Consider the following 20,736-nt stretch of genomic DNA (forward strand, 5'->3'; position numbering starts at 1 on the left):
CGGCGGGTGGGGGCCGGCGCGGCGCGGCCCGCTCTGCGCCCGAAGCCCCGGGCTGGCTCTGCTCCGCCTCCCGAAGCCTGGCAGCGGTGGTCGGAGAGGCTGGAAGCGCCGCTGCCCCGCGCGGGGCCGGGGGACCGGCTGGGCACGGCCCCGCCGCCCTCACCCCAGACGCGTTACCGAAGGAGGGCTGATGCGTCCCGGGCTGCGCAGCGGGCCCCGCGCCCCATCCTGCCGCCAGCAAACACCTCCGGGCACGGAGCCACCTCCACTCCTGGACACGCACCCTCGGAGCCCCGGCTGGCGAGACCCCAAATCACAACAGGCAGCCTTCAGCAGCAGCAGCCACCATCTTCAGGATTTGGTCGATTAACCCACATGGAGCAACTTCTAAGGCGGGTGGTGGACGGTGCAGCACCCCAGCTTCCTGGGAGTCCAGATTCAATCATGAACTCTTCAGGTCCCTGAACACACCTCAAACACCACTGCAACAGAGCCTGATCCCACTGAAACCTAGCAAAATATAAATGTGTGTCGTAACAGTATGTGACGATACAGCCCAGAGCTCATTAGGTCTTTCAGATCTTTTGTGGGAGAAGTGATTTGGTAACTTTATAAGACAGATGTTACTGGAAAAACTTGGCCGTTAAGTGAAGATAGCCCCACAAAAATCACATGGCAGCACCCCTGGGTGCAGCACGAATGCCCAGGTAGGGACAGTGCAGCTCCATCCCCAGCTCTCACCAGCGCTGGGTCTGCATCCCTACGTAACAGCCAGCCTTACCCAACACATTCGAAAGAGTCAAGACTGCTGTCTCCTCCTCAATCATTTGTAATTCCTCCGAAGTCACACCACTTCCACACAAACACGAGGACTAGCCCCACCTCCAGCACAGCTGTGACCACAGCACTTTCTGCACACACCAGCTTACGTTGACTCTGGCCATGTGTAACATGCTGTGTAATTTACACCATGTTTCACAGTTTCCCTTTTCCAAGTATACAGCAAAAAAAAAAGTCAGGTCTGTTAGCAAGTAGGAAAAAGTACTAGTTGGGAGGCAGACTGCATTAAAACATACTGTGTCTCTTACAGATAGGCTTTAGGTAGGGAGGCAAAACACTGGCTTTAGACCTCCTTGCTACAAGCTCAGCAACCCCCTCTACAACAAATTGTTTTCTGAGCAGTAGAACTGTAAACAAAGTCCTGATTCCTGTCATTTTTTTATCCCATGCTTTAATTATCCTCTCCCTTACAAGGCATCAGCTCTAACAGTCATTTATGGCATCTTGGTGGATTCTTGGAAATGGACTAACACTGTTAGCTCACTCAGGTACCACTCACAAAGTAGAGTTAGTAATTAATTTCTTGGGTCTACCCAGCTGACTATTTTCACTGTTTGTGCCCATATTTTTGAGATCATCAGACCAAAGTTGAGGATTTGAGCAGACCATGTATGCAGATAGCCTTGTTTTCTCAGACAACCAGGCTTATGAGGAAACCATTGCAACTACAATCAAGGTGGAAATACATGGCCAGCAGGAGCCTCAAGCAATCATCCAGTCTATCATCCCTTTCTGAGCTGGAATAAAAATCCAAACCACCCCACTGACTGTCTCTGCTCAAGTGAGCATTTTCACAACTTTCATACTTGCCTGATTCGATGTTGCACAAAATTTTGCCCAATAACTAAACTACGTATCCCTACTCGTGCAGGCTTAGCTGGAAATAAAAAAGTTCCCTGCCCTCCAATATTCAACAGAAAAGTCCTGCCGTAAAGGATTTGTATCCTAAACAGACAAGTGAACTGGGCATCCCAGGATCTTCTCTCCCGAGTACTGCACTCAAAGATGCCTAACAGCTCTGAGTCCCTAAAGTCCCAGGACAGGCAAAGCAGAGGCTTCAGCAGTGTAGTCACAGTGCATTTCATGCCTTCCTCTAACGGTTTGACCTCAAATGCCAAGGGGAAAAAAAAGAAGTTGCCTGATGAGGTGCTTGCTATTTAGTAAGCCATAAAGGATTAACAATAGAAGTCTGCCCTTCAGTTTAAATCCTCACAGCTGAATGGGAAAGAACTGTTTCAGTAACACAAAGATCATTGATTATCATTTGCCAGATTAAACAATTTAGGAGCCTTTTAAAAACAAATGAGTTATGAGTGAAATACATTAGCTTTTAAGTAACCCAAAGGCAAAATACAGGACAACATCCACTACACTGATGGCTTGTACATCTAAGATCTTTGGAAAAGTATTTTCATGTTATTAGTGTAGTGATCATGCATTCAAAACTAAAAACACATCAACATAAACCAGAAGTATTAACTTTGTCCTTCTGCTGGACAGTTCTGCATTGTTTGCTCTATTTCTATTAAGCATGCAATTTGTTATTTATACTTTAAAATACATAGGATGTGCAACAAATCCAAGTTAATGTTTTTGCCTAGTCTAGAAAACCATGGCAACAAACACTGAAAGATTATTTGCCTTTTGTAACTGTGCAGGTCTGACAAAGCATGATCATGGATCCTCCCTACTATTAAAAAAGAACGAATGCAAGTTCAAGTATCTTTTGACATCTCATCCTACCCTCTCTCAGCTCTTGTCCAACTCCTCTTTATTCAGTCTTTCTTTCACAAACATTTACACACATGAGCAATTTCACACCTTAACAGTCTACTTCAGGCAATGTGGCTATTCAAGCTTATAAAGTTATTTCTATACAGAGAGAATAGAAACCTTCAACTTCGAGCTCCTTGGGGCACTGAACATACCTTCGCGTCTCTGCAAAGCACCATGGAAATATATGGCACTGTAGATGCACAATGCATCATTTCCTGTCAGTATTGTTAAATTTGGTTGTGGTCAAACCAAATGGCAAAAACATGCCATATGATCTTGTGCTGCATTGGAACAAAACTGCAAAATACTGTCTCTACAAAAAAACTAATTAAGATGTAAATTTAAATGCAAAGCTCTACAGTAGAGACAATACCATTAAGCAATTTGGTTCTTTTTAGTTTACAAATCGCATTTATAGCATTACACTTGGTTACTCACAGCTGTTTTACAGCATATTTATAGGAGACAATGCAGAGCCACAGGCATGTTCAAGTTCAGTTCACCATCATATGATAATTACTTGCAACATGGTAGCCCAATCTTCCAGAATTTAGATGCTATCATAAAGTTTAAATTGTCAAGACATGGATTTCTAAGCTAGTTTATAAAGATTTTCCTCAGAAGATGACTAAGGCATCCTTTCCTGCTACGACAGTCACAAAGTTTCAAAACAAGGATGATCTAATGTTCTCTCCACAAAGAATCTATGAAGGAAAAAACCTCACACCATACCAGCTGTAAGTTTTTTGGAAATCATTCTTCCTAGAAGTTAACATGAAGTCACCATAGAACTACCAGAGAGCAGGCACTAGAAAACAGGCCAAAGCATCAGGTTAGCAAGTGAAATTCAACACACTTTAATTCAGTAGATCACCAGATAAGCTTCTTAATCCTGGAGACAGTTTATAAAAAAAAAAAAATCCCACAAAAGGGTACCTACACAGGAGCAAACCCTTCAAGAAGACTGGAAGTTGTGAAGACACTAGGCCTTTCCAGTAACTTTCACGTTTATAATGACACATATGTTACTTTTAACCTTTATGAACAATAATGAATTTGTTGAAATCCTTAATTAGTAAGAAATACGTTGTCAAGCCAGCCGACAAGCAGCAGCAAGGCTCCAGGCCCAAGGACCCCGCTCAGCTCGGAGCCTCTCAGGGGCACGGCCACCACGTCAGACCTCCCCCAGCTGCGGCAAGCAGCTCCCCGGCGCTCAGCCACGCTCCCCGCCATTGGCTTTCTCCTCAAGAGCTGCTCGTACCAGTACAGAATTAACAAGAGGCGACGGGTTCTTCCGCCGACCCCACGGAGCCACCGAGCCCGCGCTGCGCAGCGGAGCTCAGTCCCGAACCCGAAGCACACCGAAGTGCCTGCCCGCTGGGCGCCCCAGGGCACCGCCCGGTGCTCCCCCTCACGCCCCGCGGGGAGCGGGGTATTGCCCCAGCGACGCGGCTTCGCCGGACAGCGAGCGCCCGCACCGCGAGCCACAGCCCGCCTGTGTCAGGGGACCCCTCCGGGGGGGGGGGGTTACGGCCATGGGGGACCGCACTGCTTTCACCGGCACCCGAGCGGGACTCCGGCGGAGCAGCGAGGGAAGGCAACAACCCCGCCGCCAAGCCACAAGCCCATATAGTGACAACAAACTGTCCCGGCAGGCCATAAATACAGCACCGCATGCAAATCACCTTCGTTCTGACCAATGGAATCCTGGATCACGTCCTGGGGCCCCGGCTATAGAGCTCTCAATTGGTCTTTCTTTTAGCCAATCAGCAGCCAGCTCTCGGGATTCGTCTCGCCCTCTGACTGACACCGGCAGCCGCCTCTTCCTCTGCACTAAGCTTTCGTCACCCGCCCCGCGCCGCATTGTTTGGCTTGCATTGGGGCCACGGCCCCGCCTTCCGCCTCGCTCCCGCTTGCCGCCAGCCAATGGAACGCCTTGTTTGGGGTCCCGGGGAGGGGCGTGCCGGCGCGCACAGCTGGGCCCGCGCGCCGCGTATTGCCCCGCCCCTCGGCCCGGCGCAGGGTGACGAGGAAGCGGAACCGCCGCGGCCGGGAGCCCATCGCGGCCCGCCCTGCGGCCGAGCGCGGGGCCGCGGCGACGGCGGAGCGCGGCCGAGCCCAGGGCGCCAGGGAGCCGCGGCTCCGCCCGGGGGGCGTCGAGGCCCAGCGGGGAGCCGGCGGTGCCGGGACCGCGGCCGCCGATTCGGAGTAGCCTGGCGGAGAGAGATCGCCTGCCCAGCCGGGAGCGGGGCTGCCGCCGCCAGCAAAGCTGGGAGGGCCGCTGGGCTCCGCGGCGGTCGTAGGGCGCGCCGGCCCCCTCCCGAGCTGGCGGGTCTGGGGCGCAGCCTGGGGGTGCCTGGGGCTGCGGGTGCCGGGAGACCCGAAGCGGCCGCCGGCGGGAGAGCGCGGAGGCTGCGCGGCGGCGTTGATGCGGCAGGTGAGGCGCGGGGCAGGGGGGGGGGGGGGGGAAGCCTTCAGGGGAGGGGGCCACTTGGGCCCCCGCGGGGTCTGCGGGAACCTGGGGGCCCGGCCCGGCTCGCCTGTCCCGTCGATGGACGGGGAGCGGAAAGCATCTCGTCCGAGGGGAGCTGGGCTTCTGAAGGAGGCAGAGCGGAGGGACGGCGACGGAGAGTGAGGGTCTGGAAGACCAGGGTAGCGAGGTCGAGAAGATTTTTGGCTATGGAAGAAAAAGGAAAAGCAGGGGCGACGGGAAGCCGAAAGGAGAAAGCGGCGGCGATGCGTGAAGCGGGTGCAGGACGCTGCCGGAGGGTTTGGGCAGGGCGCTAGAAGCCGGCTGCTGGGAAGGGGGAAGACGCGGGGATTTGCCACCCCGGGCTTGTCCCTGAGGCGTGTTTCGGTGGTATCCCCTGCTAATGGTTGGGGGATGCCAGTGCTTGCATCATTTAATTTACGGCAGTAAAGCTAAACTTGAAATGAAGGAGACTTAAGCCTTGCTTACATGAGGTTTCAGAGCACGGACTGTCAGCATTGGAAGATTCCTGTCCTTAAAATAATTGAAAACACTGCGGTTTTTGTCCTGTGGAGAACAAGTTTGTCTTTGCAATTGGGGACCTGTCAGGTGAATAGTTAACCAGGTTTTAATATGAGCTTAGATCCACAGCTCAAATCAGTTTATTGAGCGTTTGTGAACGTTCAGCATGATTCTGAATTGGTATATTTGGTGGTTTTGCTGAAAATCGTTAGAGAGATAAGTATCATTTCAATAGTAGGAATACAATCCATGAACTGTAATTACACAAATTTGTACCCCATGTAATGATGATGAGTCTTGTTTATTTTAAAACACATTATTCTGGTGTCCGCCTAATCCACAGCAATTCCATTCTCTGTGACATTCCGAATTTCCTTCTCTTGTTGGTTTTTTATCTTTTCCCTTAATGAAAGCTAGACTGTGGCTCCTGCTCTGGTGATAAGGCAGCTGCGTTGCAACTGCTACTTCTTTCTGTTTTGCTGAAAGAGGTTTCTTTCCTGGAAGTTGACTTCTTTTAGATATGGTGTCAGTAATTTTTTTATCCTCTTTAAGAAGAAAAAACCCCGTTGTTGGGTTTTAGCAGATAATATGATTTAATGCTTGAAGCTTTTGTGTGTGTATCTGGCGGTTTGTTCCAAGTATTAAAAAAACCTTTAGAATTGCGAGGATTTGCGAAGTTGGGCACACAGTGAGCGGTCGTCCCAGTGGCCAGTCTGAAGGTCAGGTTCGGAATTGAAGTTGTATAGCCGTGCCCCTCGGAAAGCCCAGGAGTGGTCCTCCAGCAGATGATGTTTAAAAACTTTTGGCTTGGCCGAGAGGTCGCAGCATTGCCGTGAGTCGCATGGGCCCCGTCAGAGTGAGGGGGGAAGAGCCGCTGCAGACGCCTGCTGAGCCTGTTGCCCTTCGGATTAAAAATAATAATAATAAAAGCGGGGGTCATGCTAGCTGACACCCCCGCCCCCCGCTGGAAGGTGCTGCCCGGGCCGGCCCGCAGCTGCGGGCGCGGGGAGCGGGGCCGGCCCCGGGCGCGGGTCGGGGCGCGGGGCCCGACGGTGAACAGGCGGCGGGGGAGGCGGCCGGGCCGGGGGCTGCCCCGCGGAGAGCGGCGCGGGGGTGGGGGCGGAGGGGGAGCTGGAAATCGCGGTAGCCCCGGCCAGTCCCAGCCCCAGAGACACGCACACACACGGAGGAGGAGAAGCCGCCGCCGCCGCATCCAGGAATATGAACCCCCCCCCCGCGGCAGGTCGGACCGCCTCGGCTCCATGGTGAGGAGAAAGAAGAGCTCGCCTGGGCCCGAGGAGCCGCGGAACGGGTAGGATGGGGGGCGAGCAGCCGGGCCGGCCCGGCCAGGCTGCCCCGCTCCGCTCCGCCGGGCTCGGCGGCTGCCTTTCCTCTCGGCGGCCGTCGAGCGCTTCCACACGCCCGAGTTTGGCCGGGCGATTTCTCCGGCAAAGGCGGCCCGAGCCGCTTCGGGAGGGTGCCGGAGGGCTGCCGGGGGAGCCCGGCTGCCTTTTGGGCCGGTTTGGGGGGGGTTGCGGCGGGGCTTTCCCCCTCCTGCCCTCGGCACAGGTTGTTGGGTCGGGACAGCAAACGAAAGGGGATTTAGTAACAAACAACGGCGGCCATGTTGAGAGGAATTTCTGCAGCTAAACTTCTCCCCTCTCAGCCCAGGGATTTCTCTCCCTCTCTGGGGGGCTCCCTGGCCTGACTTTGTGCCCCCCTCTTTTCTCTCTCTCCACCCCGACAGGATGACAGTGAAACTAGGAGAGAGCAGCGGGGAGGAAGGGGTGAAAAAGCTGGGCAAAAGAGCAGGAGGAGATGAGGAGTCCCTGGAAGAAGAAGGGGCAGGAGGAGGAGGAGAGGCAGCTCCAGGCAGCAGCAGCACAAAGAAAGAAGAGAAGATTATTAACAACAACACTAACAGCAGCCCCCCATCGAACCCCAGCTTATCGCAGGCCCCGGCCTCCCTCCAGCCCTCCCACAGCCAGGACCAGCATCATTTTCTCAGGTCCAGCGTCAGACCTCAGAGCAAGAGGCTGAAGAAGGATTCGCAGGCATCCTCTTCAGTTGGCAGCAGCACTGCTGCAAAAGGCAAAGGTACTGTATTTTGGCACCCTCAAAACACACGGGCAATGGGGGTGGCAGGGTCACCTGTGGGTTTGGGGGTTGTCATTCTTCTCCTGTAAATGCCATCTTTTGTTTGGGTTTGAGGAGGGTATTTTGGGGCTTGTTTCTCACAGTAGCTGAAATCTTCTTTGTGTCCCAAGGCTTCAGCTTCTCTGCTGCCCACTATCCTCTTTGCACTTACAGAAATGGGGGGTTTGGATGTGTATGTGGAGGAGCAAAAAATCTCCATTATTGATGCAAACCTTCAATTCCTGCTTTTTCTCTCTTGAGTTTTAGGAAATTCCTGTATTTTGGTCAGGAAATTAGACTCTAGCTGGCTGTGTAATCAGATGGCTGCACTCTGAATTCTTTTCTTGGATAATAACAAAATATTAACTGGGTGCTAGTTCAAAAAGGAGGAAGAAAACCCACAAGACATTGCTGGTTTCCCCTGATTATTTCTATAACCATTTTACCCAAATAACTATTTTGGAAACAGCTATTGACACATATTGACATATTTGTTTCTAAGGTTTTGTGAGTCCTGCATTACTGTTTCAGAGCAGTTTGGGGATTTCCATGTAATTTGAGTTTTTTGGTAAGATTGTTTTGTATGCATCTGAATGTCTGTATGTACGTACATACATACACCTGCTTTTTCACTTTAGTGTGGTAAATAAGAATTTGGGTTTTTTTGAAAGCTGTTTCTTACTTGAGTAGCTAGAAGACAGCAGCGATATTTGAATATCTTGGTGCTGTTGTGTGTGCTCAGCAGTTACTGGATGACACCTGGCGCTGTAGTTGAACTGTACTTGAGACTAATTTTGGATACCTTGTGCAAAAGTACTCGAGTGTTATTTTCTGTTAATTTTTGAGAAAAACAACTCTCAGAGATTTCTTCAACATTTGAAATAAAGTTTTCTCTTGTCTGCTGAAATGCAGTAAAACTCCGTGTAGCATAGACGTGTCTTGGAGATCACCTCACTCTTTGGTCCATGACAGTGGTATGCACACGCCAGGCATTAGGTAAACATTACGAATTATGATAGTTTTATGTTACAGTAATGAAGCAGTGCAAATTGTGATATTTTTCTTACTGCCGTATCACGAAAAAGTTCTTGAGCTCAGTTGCTTGACTGAAGCATTGACAGAAGTATTTTTTTATACCTTGGTATGTCCTCTTCAGTCTCTTAAACTCACTGTTTTAAGTGAAAAACTCCTCTATGTATGATGTTAGAGGATGGAACAGAAAGGCCTATGTAATTTTTCTCCCAGTTGGATTAAACCAAAGAAACAAACAGATGAAATACCCAGGAGTGTTCAGCTACAGATAATTACTTGAAGGGTTTTAAGTAGTAGTAAATGCGAGGTGTTTCTTTGGAATACGTGTTGCCCATGATTGACAAGTTGAATGTGTGCATTTGAAGTTATTCTGTTGCTTTGAAAGTGTATACACATGTGAACAAAATACACGTATCTTTGTGCGTGTGTATATTCCTGTTTGTATATTTGTACATAAACATTAATTTCCAATTTTAGAGCAGCAGCAGAATTTTTTACTAGATGTATCAACACAATTGAAAAGCAAACTTTGTTTATTTTTGCAATTCACATACCAAAATAATAAAATCATGTACAGAATGGGGAACATTCTTTCTGTAATTGGCCTTGGATACTGCTTGTAATCACTGTACCTGACTATGTTGTCAGGTTTGGGGAAGCTTCTTAAATCATTGTGAGTGACAGTTGGTGGAGAATTCTGGTTATGCTTTCACTTTTTGAGTTCTAAGACCAGCCACAGCTATGCCTGGCTAGTTTTGATGTGAATGCATTACAGCTGATTTCTTAGATACGGTTGAGATTATAACTGTCAGATCTTCGAGGACAGAGCCATGGAGTGGGATCCTTTCTAAACTGAGTTCTTTACATTCAGCGATGGATACTGAGAGGTTTTCCAGGCTCGTCTGAATTCTACCTAATGGAATGTCTTGTGATCAGAATTTATAGCGTTTTGTGTTCTGAGTGAAGTGTCTCACAGGGCTAGCTTCCAATAGGGAACTAATGGAAGGGTGAAGATTGGACTTACAACCTTCCGCTTGCTGTCCCACTAAATTTGTCCTCCCCCTGTAAGTATAAAAATGATAAAATGCTCGAATGCATGTGCTTTGGATCACCTCTGAAAACTGGAAGCTTTTCCATTTGGCATGTCACAGTGAAGGTGATAGCTGCAAAGGTAATTTTAACACTGGCCAGCAGGAGTGTCTAGACCACTACTTATACTTGGTCCAGTGAAACCAGAAACTTGTTTTTGTCATGGTATTTCAATAATGCTATGTAACCTTTCAGATTTTGTTAAAGTGGTCCTGCTTTTAGATTCTGTGTATTCTAAAGTGAAAACTCTTCCAAAGCCTATTGCTAAGGAATGTTATCAGTATATTACTTTCTATCAAACTGTAATTACTTAGCAGGCATTGGCTTGTGCTAATCATGTCTTTAAAAGAGCTTTGAAAATAGTGGGTTTTTTTTCTGTCTGTTGCAGGTCCCTTTTTACTTTTGGCATTTGTGCTTTCAAGGTGCTTCATTGTAGCAGACAAATTATTAATAAACTAAACTTGACTGTAAAGTGTAGGAAGAGTTTCCCCACTCAGCAGCTGCTAACTTTTCGACTTTACCGTACTGTGGTTCGGGGAAGATTGTTAATAATTCTGAAATCTGCCTAGTACAACGTATAAATATATTGGTAATTTTCAGGTTACCTGGATGTAATCTTTAATTGCATCACTGGATTCTGCCTCTTGGCTTTTGTGTACTGAGTTGCACTTTTGAGTTTAGGGCAAAAAAGATATAGAAAGTAGCATAGTAAAATGAAGTTTGAAAACAGTTTCACTTTAAAAAGCCAATCTGTTTGGAGTTGCTGAAAGGTTTATCAAATTTCCTACACAAATATCTAGATCTATGCGAATTTTTTTTAGAATTATTATTATCTTATTTTCAGATGTTGATCATCGTTTTATTGTATTGTCAAGTTTGTAGCCTACACCTCAAATAATGCTTGCCCTTTGAAATATGAATGCTTGGAACTAAGTCTTAAAGTAACTTGCATGAAATCAGAGGAGGATCTTGAAGGGAATAGTGGGGTTTGGGGGCAGTTTATTATGAGAGTTCAAAAGCGGGGAGGTTCGCTGAGGGGAAGGAAGCAGACCAATAGAAGTTTGCTGAAAGAGAGGGATTTCTGACAGTTTACTTCTCAAGGACAAGTACACCACATGGTTGCTGAGCACAGATTTTAAGGTGTGTTTTGGGGCTTTTTTCCATGAAGCGAGAGTGTTTAGAATATGCACGTGTGTGTTGTGACCACACTGGTAAAAACAGATGCGGACTACATTACCGTCATGTGCTGTAGATTTAGTCTGAACTAGAGTGTTCTGATTTCCATGTTTTTATCCATTTTCTGAATGCAGAATGAAGTCAGGAGGAAATAGTAATAAAGTCTAATGATGATGAGCTGAAGCTTCAAGATGTCTTTCATAATGTTGCTCTAGATTTATTCATAGGATGTGTAGAATGGCCCAAACAAGTATTTGGATTTGTTTTGCAGAAATCTTGAAAAAATAATTGTTCAGCTGAAAGCATTAATTGAATTAAAATGTCCTATCTGTTGACATCGTATAAAATTTGCTAGAGAGCAACCCAGCTTGTTTCAGCCCACAAAAGTTGCATGTTCCATAGCATGTGGATTAAATTAACTGCAATCTTCTCCTGTGGAGAGGATGTATATACCAAGATACCCGATGTAAGTACTTGCAATACAGTCTTATTTTATCTTCCCAAATGTGTATGCTGCAGAATTGTAACCTTCATTTGAAATGTCGTTTGTCCCACATTATTTTGCTAAGGCACAAAGGACTGTTTAAAAACTACTGGCACAGTCCCTTGTTCTAATACTCTCCTTAATTCTGTCCATCTCATTTACACTCGGTACTTCTCCTTCTGTCCTACCTTGACATACTTTCATTCATTCTTTGCCCTCCCATTTACCCCAGTTCTCCCTCCCTTCCGTTGAAAGTGTTTCAGGACCAGAACTCCACAGTATCTCATCCCACACCACAAGAGGCGGATTCTTTTTCATGTGCCCAGTGCAGTAGGTACTGAACTTTGAAAGGTGCCTGCCCGTGAGGCTGGGCAACCATGTGGTTTAGATGGAACTTCATACTCGGCTTTATGGGTGTTTTCTAATGGAAGAGCAAGAGAATAATGATTTACTGGAGATGGGGTAGTAACCAAATTTATAATAAACTGTGTTTGTTTTTTACAGCTATGCTTGGTTAGCTCTGATAGTGCTGCATTTGATATATTTTAAATATATTGTCCATAGGAAAACAAGCGTTCAGTATAGTTCTGTTTGTAGACTCCTGTTGGTAATTGACACTGTGTGTGTTTAAACACATGCAACTACATCTTGGTTGTGCAAACCTGCTAAATAATAGGAGGTAAAGGAGCTAGCCTAGTCTGTATCCTTGTAGGACAGTTACATGTTATGTTTGCATCTTTGTATGTTAATTCATAACAAGAATGCTGTATGGTATAACCACACAGTATGGCATAAGCTGTCCTAGACGTACCCTTCTTAGGAGTTCGTGCTGTTTACTCCAGAAGCATACAAGGTAGAAACCTGTTTTCCAGTTACAATGTTAGTACTCAAAATGAAGTGTTGACTTGCAGGGAATGTATCTGTCTGTCTCTCTCATCTGTATTCGCTTCTGAGCTACAGTTTTTGGAAGTGAAAGCAAATTTGATCCAGCCTGCAGCTTTTTTTGGTTGTCCTTCCATAGAGCAAGTGGCTTCTCTTAAATTCCTAAAGCACACACTTTCTATGGAATCACCTGATTCATTTCTTCACTGAAGTATATGACGTAGTGTCTGCCATTAGAAAGATATGTGGATAGAAATGGGGCTCATTTACCAAGTGATCAGAAGCAAAGTTTGGACGTTTGCGTTTTCATTAAAATCGAGGAGTAAGTGCTCATTGAGGAATGCTCTGCCGTGAGAACAGCAGAATGCATTTGAAGCTTTCTGGAAAGTGTAGATCATAGCACCTTACGCAGCTCTGTTGGCAGCAGATGTTTTGGTGTACATTTCCTAAGACTGCTGAGCACTAATTCTCAGCATTGTGAGAATAAAATAGTCACTCAAAGGTGTTTTCTGGTATGGCCTCCTTAACGGCGGGCTTTACTGAAATCACTTTTGAAGGTGATCTTGTGTAGTTTAGCCTTGATATTGGCTCCTGTAGAATCCAAAAGACAAGAAAGAGTGTTCTGAAGGAAACTTTCTGGCATGTTACAAGTTGGCATTTGCATCCTGCAATTTAGGGAGCAAGTTTAGCATCCTAAGAACTCTGCACGTGGCCTGTGGCATGCAAGAGTCTGTGAAAGTACCATCTCGTTTATGAATGTGTTCCCTGGTAGATGTTCCACCTACAGTTGACTGGTGTCTCCTGAAGTTGGGATTTTGCAAGCAAAGCCTGTAAAACACCAGTAAGAGAACCAGCTTGTGTGTTGAGATACATGGGTGTAGTGGGGTTTAACTGTGTAAATTCCAGCTTCTGTGGTTGTGGAATCTGTCACAGAAGATATGAATCAGCTGGCATGTAAGAGCTGCCAGTGAAAAACTGAAAAGCAAACAGTAAGATGCTACGTAGAGCCTGGAAGGAAGAACTTCTTGTGGCTGTAGCCATGACAAGACATTGGTACTATCAGTGACTCAATTATTTGATACATGCAGTGTTCCATTGTTTGTCATTTTCATACCAGATTTTTAAATTGTAGTCTTTAAATATCTTTATATAAATTTTTGCAAGTATTTGTGTTTTGCTTAGAACTACAAAGACAACAGCTTTTTGTACAGAAAATGTGGTTTCAGATAACGTTATGCCATTCACATATAAATGAAATTCTAATAATGGGGTATATAGATGGGTAGAGAACACTGGATAAAAGGAAAGAGTGAGTTTCTCTGAAAGATTGGTGTTCTGATCTGTGATTTTGTTGGGGTTATAGTTCAGATACCAAGTACAGAAACCTGATGTCTTTGCAAACTGTGGGTTGAAAGCTGAGTGAAAATGCTGAGAACTTACGCATCCAGACTTGCTGCTTTGTACCTCATATGCAGGTGCTGGTGCTCCGCTGCATCCTGGAGTGAAGAGAGGGAATTGTAGCTGTAATTGTGTGGATATCCAGTCCAGTGGTTGGGTGATGCAGGATAAGTAGACAAGAGTCAGAATGACCATATTGTCTTTGTCTCGTCTGCAGTGATCTGCTTTTATAAATGATTTTACTTAAAACAAGCACCTAAGCAGATTGTTAGAGTAAACCCCCTTCCGCTCTCCAGCGGTGCTGCAGCAGCAGTGGCATGGCTAGCCTCAGTGGACCTTTTTGTTTTAATGCATTGCTGAAGTTCTGAAGAATCTGTTGTTGGGAATTAATGATCAGGATCATCTACCATTAGTGAGGGGGTGAAAACTCGTTAGCCGTTTTGTGTGTTACAAGAATCTCATACAGTAAGATTGAAAGATTGAGTTTATGGAGTGTAATTTAATGATGTATGACTATTTTTACTTCTGCCTTTTATCCTGAATCAGTTTATGATACCATCTTTTGGAATATACTGCAGTCCACTGCCTCACCGAGATCTGGTAATCTCTGGGGTGGGTTGTGGTAACCCAGTGATAAATACCACCATGCACAGTAGTAAGAAACGTTATGCAAAGGGATGATATGGCAAACTCCTTCACTCCTGGAAGAATTAAGTGGTGTAGAAGATCTCTGCAGAGGTGACAGGATATTAGAATTTTTAGATCTTCATTAAGTGATTGTGTGGATAGTGATTTAATCGTGTTTAAAACAAGAAAGACTCTGATAAACTTCCCAGGATTACAGTTTGTCTTGTAGAATAGGAAGTGTATGTAAAGGAACGAAAGAGCAATTATGAGCTACATATCTTTTGTAGAAGTTGAATCAGTGGAGCATGTCCTTTATGGAACTGTTCTTTCATTTACTCTTTTACATACAACTAAGAGGAAATCTACTTAACTTTATAGTCTTACTAGAATTTAAAGTCCTCACTGATATTTTTGCTTTTTACGCTTTTTAATAATGAAAAATTCATAGAAACATAGCATGCTTTCAGTTGCAAGGGACTTTAGAAGTCATCTAGCCCAGCCTCCCTGCAGTGAGCAGGGATATTTTCAACTAGACCAGGTTGCTCAGAGCGCTGTCCAGCCTGGCCTTGAACGTTTCCAGGGATGGGGCCTCCACTACCTCTCTGGGCAACCTGTGCCAGTGTTTCAGCACCCTTGTGGTAAAAAATTTCTTCCTTGTATCTAGTCTAAATTTACCCTCCCTCAGTTTAAAGCCATTGCTCCTTGTCCTATCGCAACAAGCCCTGCTGAAAATATTTTCCCCATCTTTCCTGTAGGGTCCCTTCAGGTACTGAAAGGCTGCAGTAAGGTCTTCCTGCAGCCTTCTCTTCTCCAGGCTGAACAGCCCCAACTCTCTCAGCCTTTCCTCACAGGAGAGGTGCTCCAGCCCTCGGATCATCTTTGTGGTCTCCCGTGGCCTCGCTCCAACAGCTCCATGTCCTTCTTGTGCTGGGGGCTCCAGAGCTGGACACAGTACTCGTGGTGGGGTCTCATCGGAGCAGAGCAGAGGGGCAGAGTTACTTCCCTCACCCTGCTGGCCATGCTGCTGGAGATGCAGCCCAGGGTACGGTTGGCCTTCTGGGCTGCGAGCACACATTGGTGGTTCCTGTCAAGCATTTCATCCCCCAGTACTCCCAGGTCCTTCTTGGCAGGGCTGCTCTCCATCCCTTCATCCCCCAGCCTGTATTGATAGTGGGGTTTGCCCCAACCCAGCTGCAGGACCTTTCACTTCACCTTGTTGAACCTCATGAGGTTTACACAGGCCCGCTTCTCAAGCTCGTCCAGGTCTCTCTGGATGGCATCCCATCTTTCTGATGTGTCAGCTGCACCACTGTTTGGTGTCATCTGCAAACTTGCTGAGGGTACATTCATGTGTACCAAGTGTACTGTACAATCTTTAGAAAATCCTTCATAAGATCTGAACTTTAGGCAGCTGAGTTTAGGTTTTTATTTATTTGAGTATCTGTACAGAATGATGTAAAAATATCCCAACCCCCTCAAAAACCACCAACAAAAAACAACCATGCAAACAAAACTGCAAAAACTCACATTCATGGTTCTTCTAAATGATTTCTCAGAAAGTTAGAGGTCTGTGATCAGAATACTAACTCCAGAAAAGAATCCTGTAGATGTCTTGTGGTAAAGGGTGTCTTTTGCATTGGGAGCTAATAGCAAGCGGAGATTGTAGATTGAAATTGATGACTGATGTGTTTGAATTCCCCCTTCTTGACTAAAGATTTGAAATACTAATATATGTGTTTATTTACCATGAAAATTGTGATATTCCAGTCTCACATTTGCAAAATAAAGAAGCAATGCTGTGTCTTAAAATTGTTGGTTTTCTTCTCAGTCATCTGTTAAAGTGCTTGGGTTTTTGTTATGGTTTCTTTTTTTTTAAAGGCTTTGCCTTCACAGTACCAGAATTAAATTGCTTAACTTTCAATCATTTTATCAGTGACTGATGAAGGCTTTAGGAAATAGAGAAACTGTTTACTTGAAAAGTTGCATTTTCTTCTATTCATGTTTTGCCTTACATGCTTCCTTGTGGTGACATTAATTTTCTTTGAAAGGATCAAATAGTCATTCCTAGAAAAACAATGAAACATTAGCCTTAAAATAGGCACCGACAGCTTTTTTTAGGATTTGGAGAAATAAGCTTTTGTCATCCAAAGAAATTACTTTCAAATTGCAACTGAATAGGTACAGTTAAGATTTACATATGTCTTTCAAATCTCTAAAGCATAGTAAGCCTATAACAGTTGATTCCTCTGATATTCTTCTTGTGATAATCCTAGGATTATCAAACTGGGATATCCTGGTATGTTTAATATTAAAATGCTTCTGGTTTATGAAGTACACACCTGCATTTGTAACGGCGGTCAAATTTTAAATAACGCTTCCCAGCAAAAGTGAAGGGAATATATTTTGGACATGTAAGTTACTGAGAATGGTTAAATTTTTATGGTAAAAAATGAGTGCATTTTTTGGGATGTCTCCGTGGTTGCTGGATTAATATTCTGATGATCTGTTACAAGTGTCAAACCAAGCTTGATGTTTGGCTTGATTTCTGTTGTGAATAAATCACAGGTTTAAGGTTAGATGATAATGTTTTTGTTGATCAAAATGTCTTTGAAAGACTAATAGTTTCAGAGGTGATTAAGGAAAAAGGAGGCTTTTTCTTGTGAATCAAGGTGAGGGAATGGAATCCTACTGCGTTATATGTAGCTCTTGCCTTTCTGTGTCACATTTTCTTATCTGTCCACTACTTCCATAAACAGCACATTCTCTTGGTTCCATTCTCCTTATAGTATTTCCAACCTTTGGTGGGTTTTGTGGTTTTTTTGTAATCTATGTTCTTTGTGTGTTGATAACTGACAAAGTTACAATCAAGATTACACTTTTGTGCCTTTTTCCGAAAGCGACTTCAGGGTTGAATTATCCTGTATGGGCTAAGTGTCAGAGATGGTGCCCTTCATACTGAGCATCAAATTCTTGAGTGCTGATCCATTGGCATGTGATGAACTATAGTAGACTTTTTTCAGTCCTCTCGTTACCACAGTTGTTTCGAAGGCAGTAGGATCAAGACCAAAGGTGAGGATATGAAATTACATGTATTTTCTCACGGTCATTCGTTTGCTTTATTGGTCACATCAGTGTTCAGCATTGCTCCTGAGTTCCTTTCAGCTTCAAAGGGGCAACTGCAGAGCACAGCAGTGTATAAGCATCAGAAAGCATGCTGTGTTTTAGAGTTTGCTTTGGTATATTCTTGCTTATCTGTCTTATCTCTGGAAATAGAAGATTAAGCCACTGAAACCTTCCACTTGTTTTTCACTCTTTGAGATTTTACTTCTTTAAAAAAACCCCTTGTTATTTGCCTATTGTATTTCAGGTGAAGTATCTTGGAAAAGAGCTGATACAGATGGAAGTGGTGAAGGAGTAAATTCTGAGTTCCTCACTTATCTCTTATCAATGGATTGACCTGTTCATTCAGTATTCACTCTGGGCATCTGTTTTTTTGCAGCAGCAGATAACGGAGGGGCTGCATCTGGTGGCACATCAGGAATTACTCCCAGCAATCCTGCTGGGAATTCCAAGGCAGCAGGAAGGAACCTGGGCTCCTCAGCTGGAGAGAAGGAGGAAGGAAAGAAGGTCAGACGGCAGTGGGAATCTTGGAGCACAGAGGACAAAAATACTTTCTTCGAGGGACTGTATGAGGTACATGTAGAGGAAAATAACAAGTTTAGATGGCTTTGTTTAGTATCTGGATATTCCTAAATAAGGTTGATTGAGTTGAGATTTGCAGGAGCAAAATGCATATGTGCACATATGCATTGGTTTGTCTGTACATATGTGTCTATACAGTTGGCTATAAACCAGCTGTCAATCAAAGCCACAGTTCAAAAATGTCAAGCTTTTTTGTTGTTTTGAAAAACACAGGGAATATTTGTGAGTTTTATTCAAGAATGCTTATAATAATTTAAATTATTTTTCAATTATTTTTATGTTTAAATTGAGAAATAAATAATATCCCCATCTCAACTTTCAAAAGCAACACTCTTGTACTGTAAGACTAGCAAACAAGAAGATATATTTTATTCTAATAAAAATTATAGGGTCTGTGTTTAGTCTTTGACCATGAACAGGTTTGTGCTAGGGCTGAGAGACAAAGAGAAGTTAGATCATTTATCTTTTATGTTGTATGATGTATGCGATGTATTCCTGGTTGTCCTGTTCTTATGATTATTTTAAGAGGACTTCTGTTATGAAAATACATAGTAAAGGTGGAAACAAAGGAAATAATGGTCAAGTTTCTTTGCATGTGTGCATCTTTTAAAAAATTTTGTTTTTTAGTGGTAGCCATGATTTACTTGTATGTATTTTGTGGACAAAATGAGCACTTAAACACTGTTTTCTTTTTTTAGTTCCTCTGACTTGCAGTAGTATTCCTGAGAATTGTGTAATTTTTATGTCCCTTTATCACTCAGAGAAAACTTTTTTTATTGCTGAGGAAAAAGTTCAAAAAATTGCTCCAAAATCTGTGACTCTGTTTGTTTGGTCCCCCATTTTCATTTGTTTTGTGTCGCTACATTTCAAAAGATATTTTCACATTTCATATTTAAATCAGTTCCAGCCTTTTTTGAATACTAAGAAATATTGTGATAGAAGGAGTCAGGTGTGTATAAAATTAAATTTTCTTCATTTCAGCTCCAAGAATTTTGTAAGAACTGGCTAGTTTTAAAGGGTCTCATTTTTATTTTTACGCCAAGAATAAACTTCTGAATGACCTACAGTGTAAAAATGTGTTTTCTAGAAGAAGTTCTTTGTTGTTTTTTTTTTAAATACAGTCTTTTGCTTCATTATTTGAAACTCAAATTCTGTACTCCTAATAACAGGAACATAACATTTACTCCAAATAAAAGTGAAGCTGTTAAATATAATAGGCTTTTTATTCACCTTAGTCAGAAATGGAGGTAGGAGGGAGAGGGGGGGGGAAATGCAGAGGAAAAGTAAAGAAAGCTAAGTGAGAAAGTTGGTATTTTCAGTTCTGCCACTTAGCACATTTGTGAGTAAAATGTTTTTTTAAAAGCTTGCTAGCAACTTACAGTTTTTATTTTGAAACCGTTGAAGAAATTGGAAAGTAATTTATTTGGCATCTGTAGTGCATTTTGTATGGAATTAAGGAAACCAGTGTCATTCTTGTGCTGTTGAGTTCTGATACCCAAGAATGTTAGGACCATTGAAATCTAATTCACCACAAAGAAGTCCAAAGTCCCTCATGTTGTTTGAGTTGTCTTATGATGAGATATAAGTTTCGTTTTGAGTGTTTGTATTTGTTTTATTTATTCTTCAGCATGGGAAGGACTTTGAAGCTATCCAGAACAACATTGCCCTGAAATACAAGAAGAAAGGCAAACCAGCAAGCATGGTGAAGAATAAGGAACAAGTCCGCCATTTTTACTACCGCACCTGGCACAAGATCTCAAAATACATTGACTTTGATAACGGTTAGTATGCAATGAAATGGGCTTAGTGCAGAGCTCAGTCTCATGAGGATTGGAGTTCTGCCTTTTGGTGCCATCATGGAGGGTAGCAGTGGTGGTGAAAACATACTGAATAGGATGTCTGTGAACATGTCTTATTTTTATTAGCATGGCATACTGAGGTTCATGTTTTTTGAAAAATACTTCTCACTAACTGGTATTTGCTTTTAGATCAATTCACCACACCATAATAAATGCTAATCCTACCATTAACACTGCAGAAAAGCCAGGTTCAAGGAAATGTTTTTCTGCTCTCAGGAACACACTGTTGAGGACAGCTACCTAAATGTTAGTCAGGCATGACTTCGTTGAGCAAATTGATGCCAGCACTACCTTGCACTTCTTAGGGGAAGGTAGAAATAAGTAAAATAGTCCAATACAAGTGTATATGGTTATATATCTGCTCATGCTTTAAATAAACCTGAAATGGTATCACTGGTTTGGTAGTTTAGGATTCCCAGTGCCATGTTCTTCTCTTCTCATTCTTTTCCCTACTTCCCCAGCTTGTTGAACAAAAATGAAACCGGGAAGTCATATGAACTGCTAGTGGTGTTTTGTAACAATAGTAGTAATGAGCATTGATAATTGGCCTTTATCAAAGGCATACTATTCAGTAATGAGCAGTGTGAATTCAGGTCAATTTGCAGGTAGCCTAATCTGAATAACAGGTTAAAGAAATCTGCTGCAGAATGAATAGATTTTACTAAGACCCAGTTCTTTTGACTTTTTTTAAGGTACGAAGAATGTTAGTTCTCATGTTAGCTTGTTGATCAAGTAAAGGTCTC

The 20,736-nt window shown here is 44.0% G+C and overlaps 1 protein-coding gene across 6 annotated transcripts in view; it reads left to right on the plus strand.

The window, feature by feature from the left end:
• Positions 1–4,749: 4,749 nt before the first annotated feature.
• The window catches only part of CRAMP1 (cramped chromatin regulator 1), a 59,535-nt gene continuing 43,548 nt past the window's right edge, over positions 4,750–20,736 (plus strand). For 2 of the 6 annotated variants that reach the window (XM_075436168.1, XM_075436169.1), the window contains exons 1-4: positions 6,845–6,873; positions 7,356–7,705; positions 17,932–18,125; positions 19,762–19,915. In XM_075436168.1, the coding sequence (XP_075292283.1) occupies positions 7,357–7,705; positions 17,932–18,125; positions 19,762–19,915 (697 nt within the window). In that variant the 5' untranslated portion in view covers positions 6,845–6,873; position 7,356. Of the gene's footprint in view, positions 5,054–6,843; positions 6,921–7,355; positions 7,706–17,931; positions 18,126–19,761; positions 19,916–20,736 lie in introns of those variants that run through there. The other 4 variants (XM_075436172.1, XM_075436171.1, XM_075436170.1 and 1 more) reach the window with 4 other exon arrangements.

Source organism: Opisthocomus hoazin, chromosome 15 (genome assembly GCF_030867145.1).
Source record: "Opisthocomus hoazin isolate bOpiHoa1 chromosome 15, bOpiHoa1.hap1, whole genome shotgun sequence".
In the NCBI taxonomy this organism is placed as follows: domain Eukaryota; kingdom Metazoa; phylum Chordata; class Aves; order Opisthocomiformes; family Opisthocomidae; genus Opisthocomus; species Opisthocomus hoazin.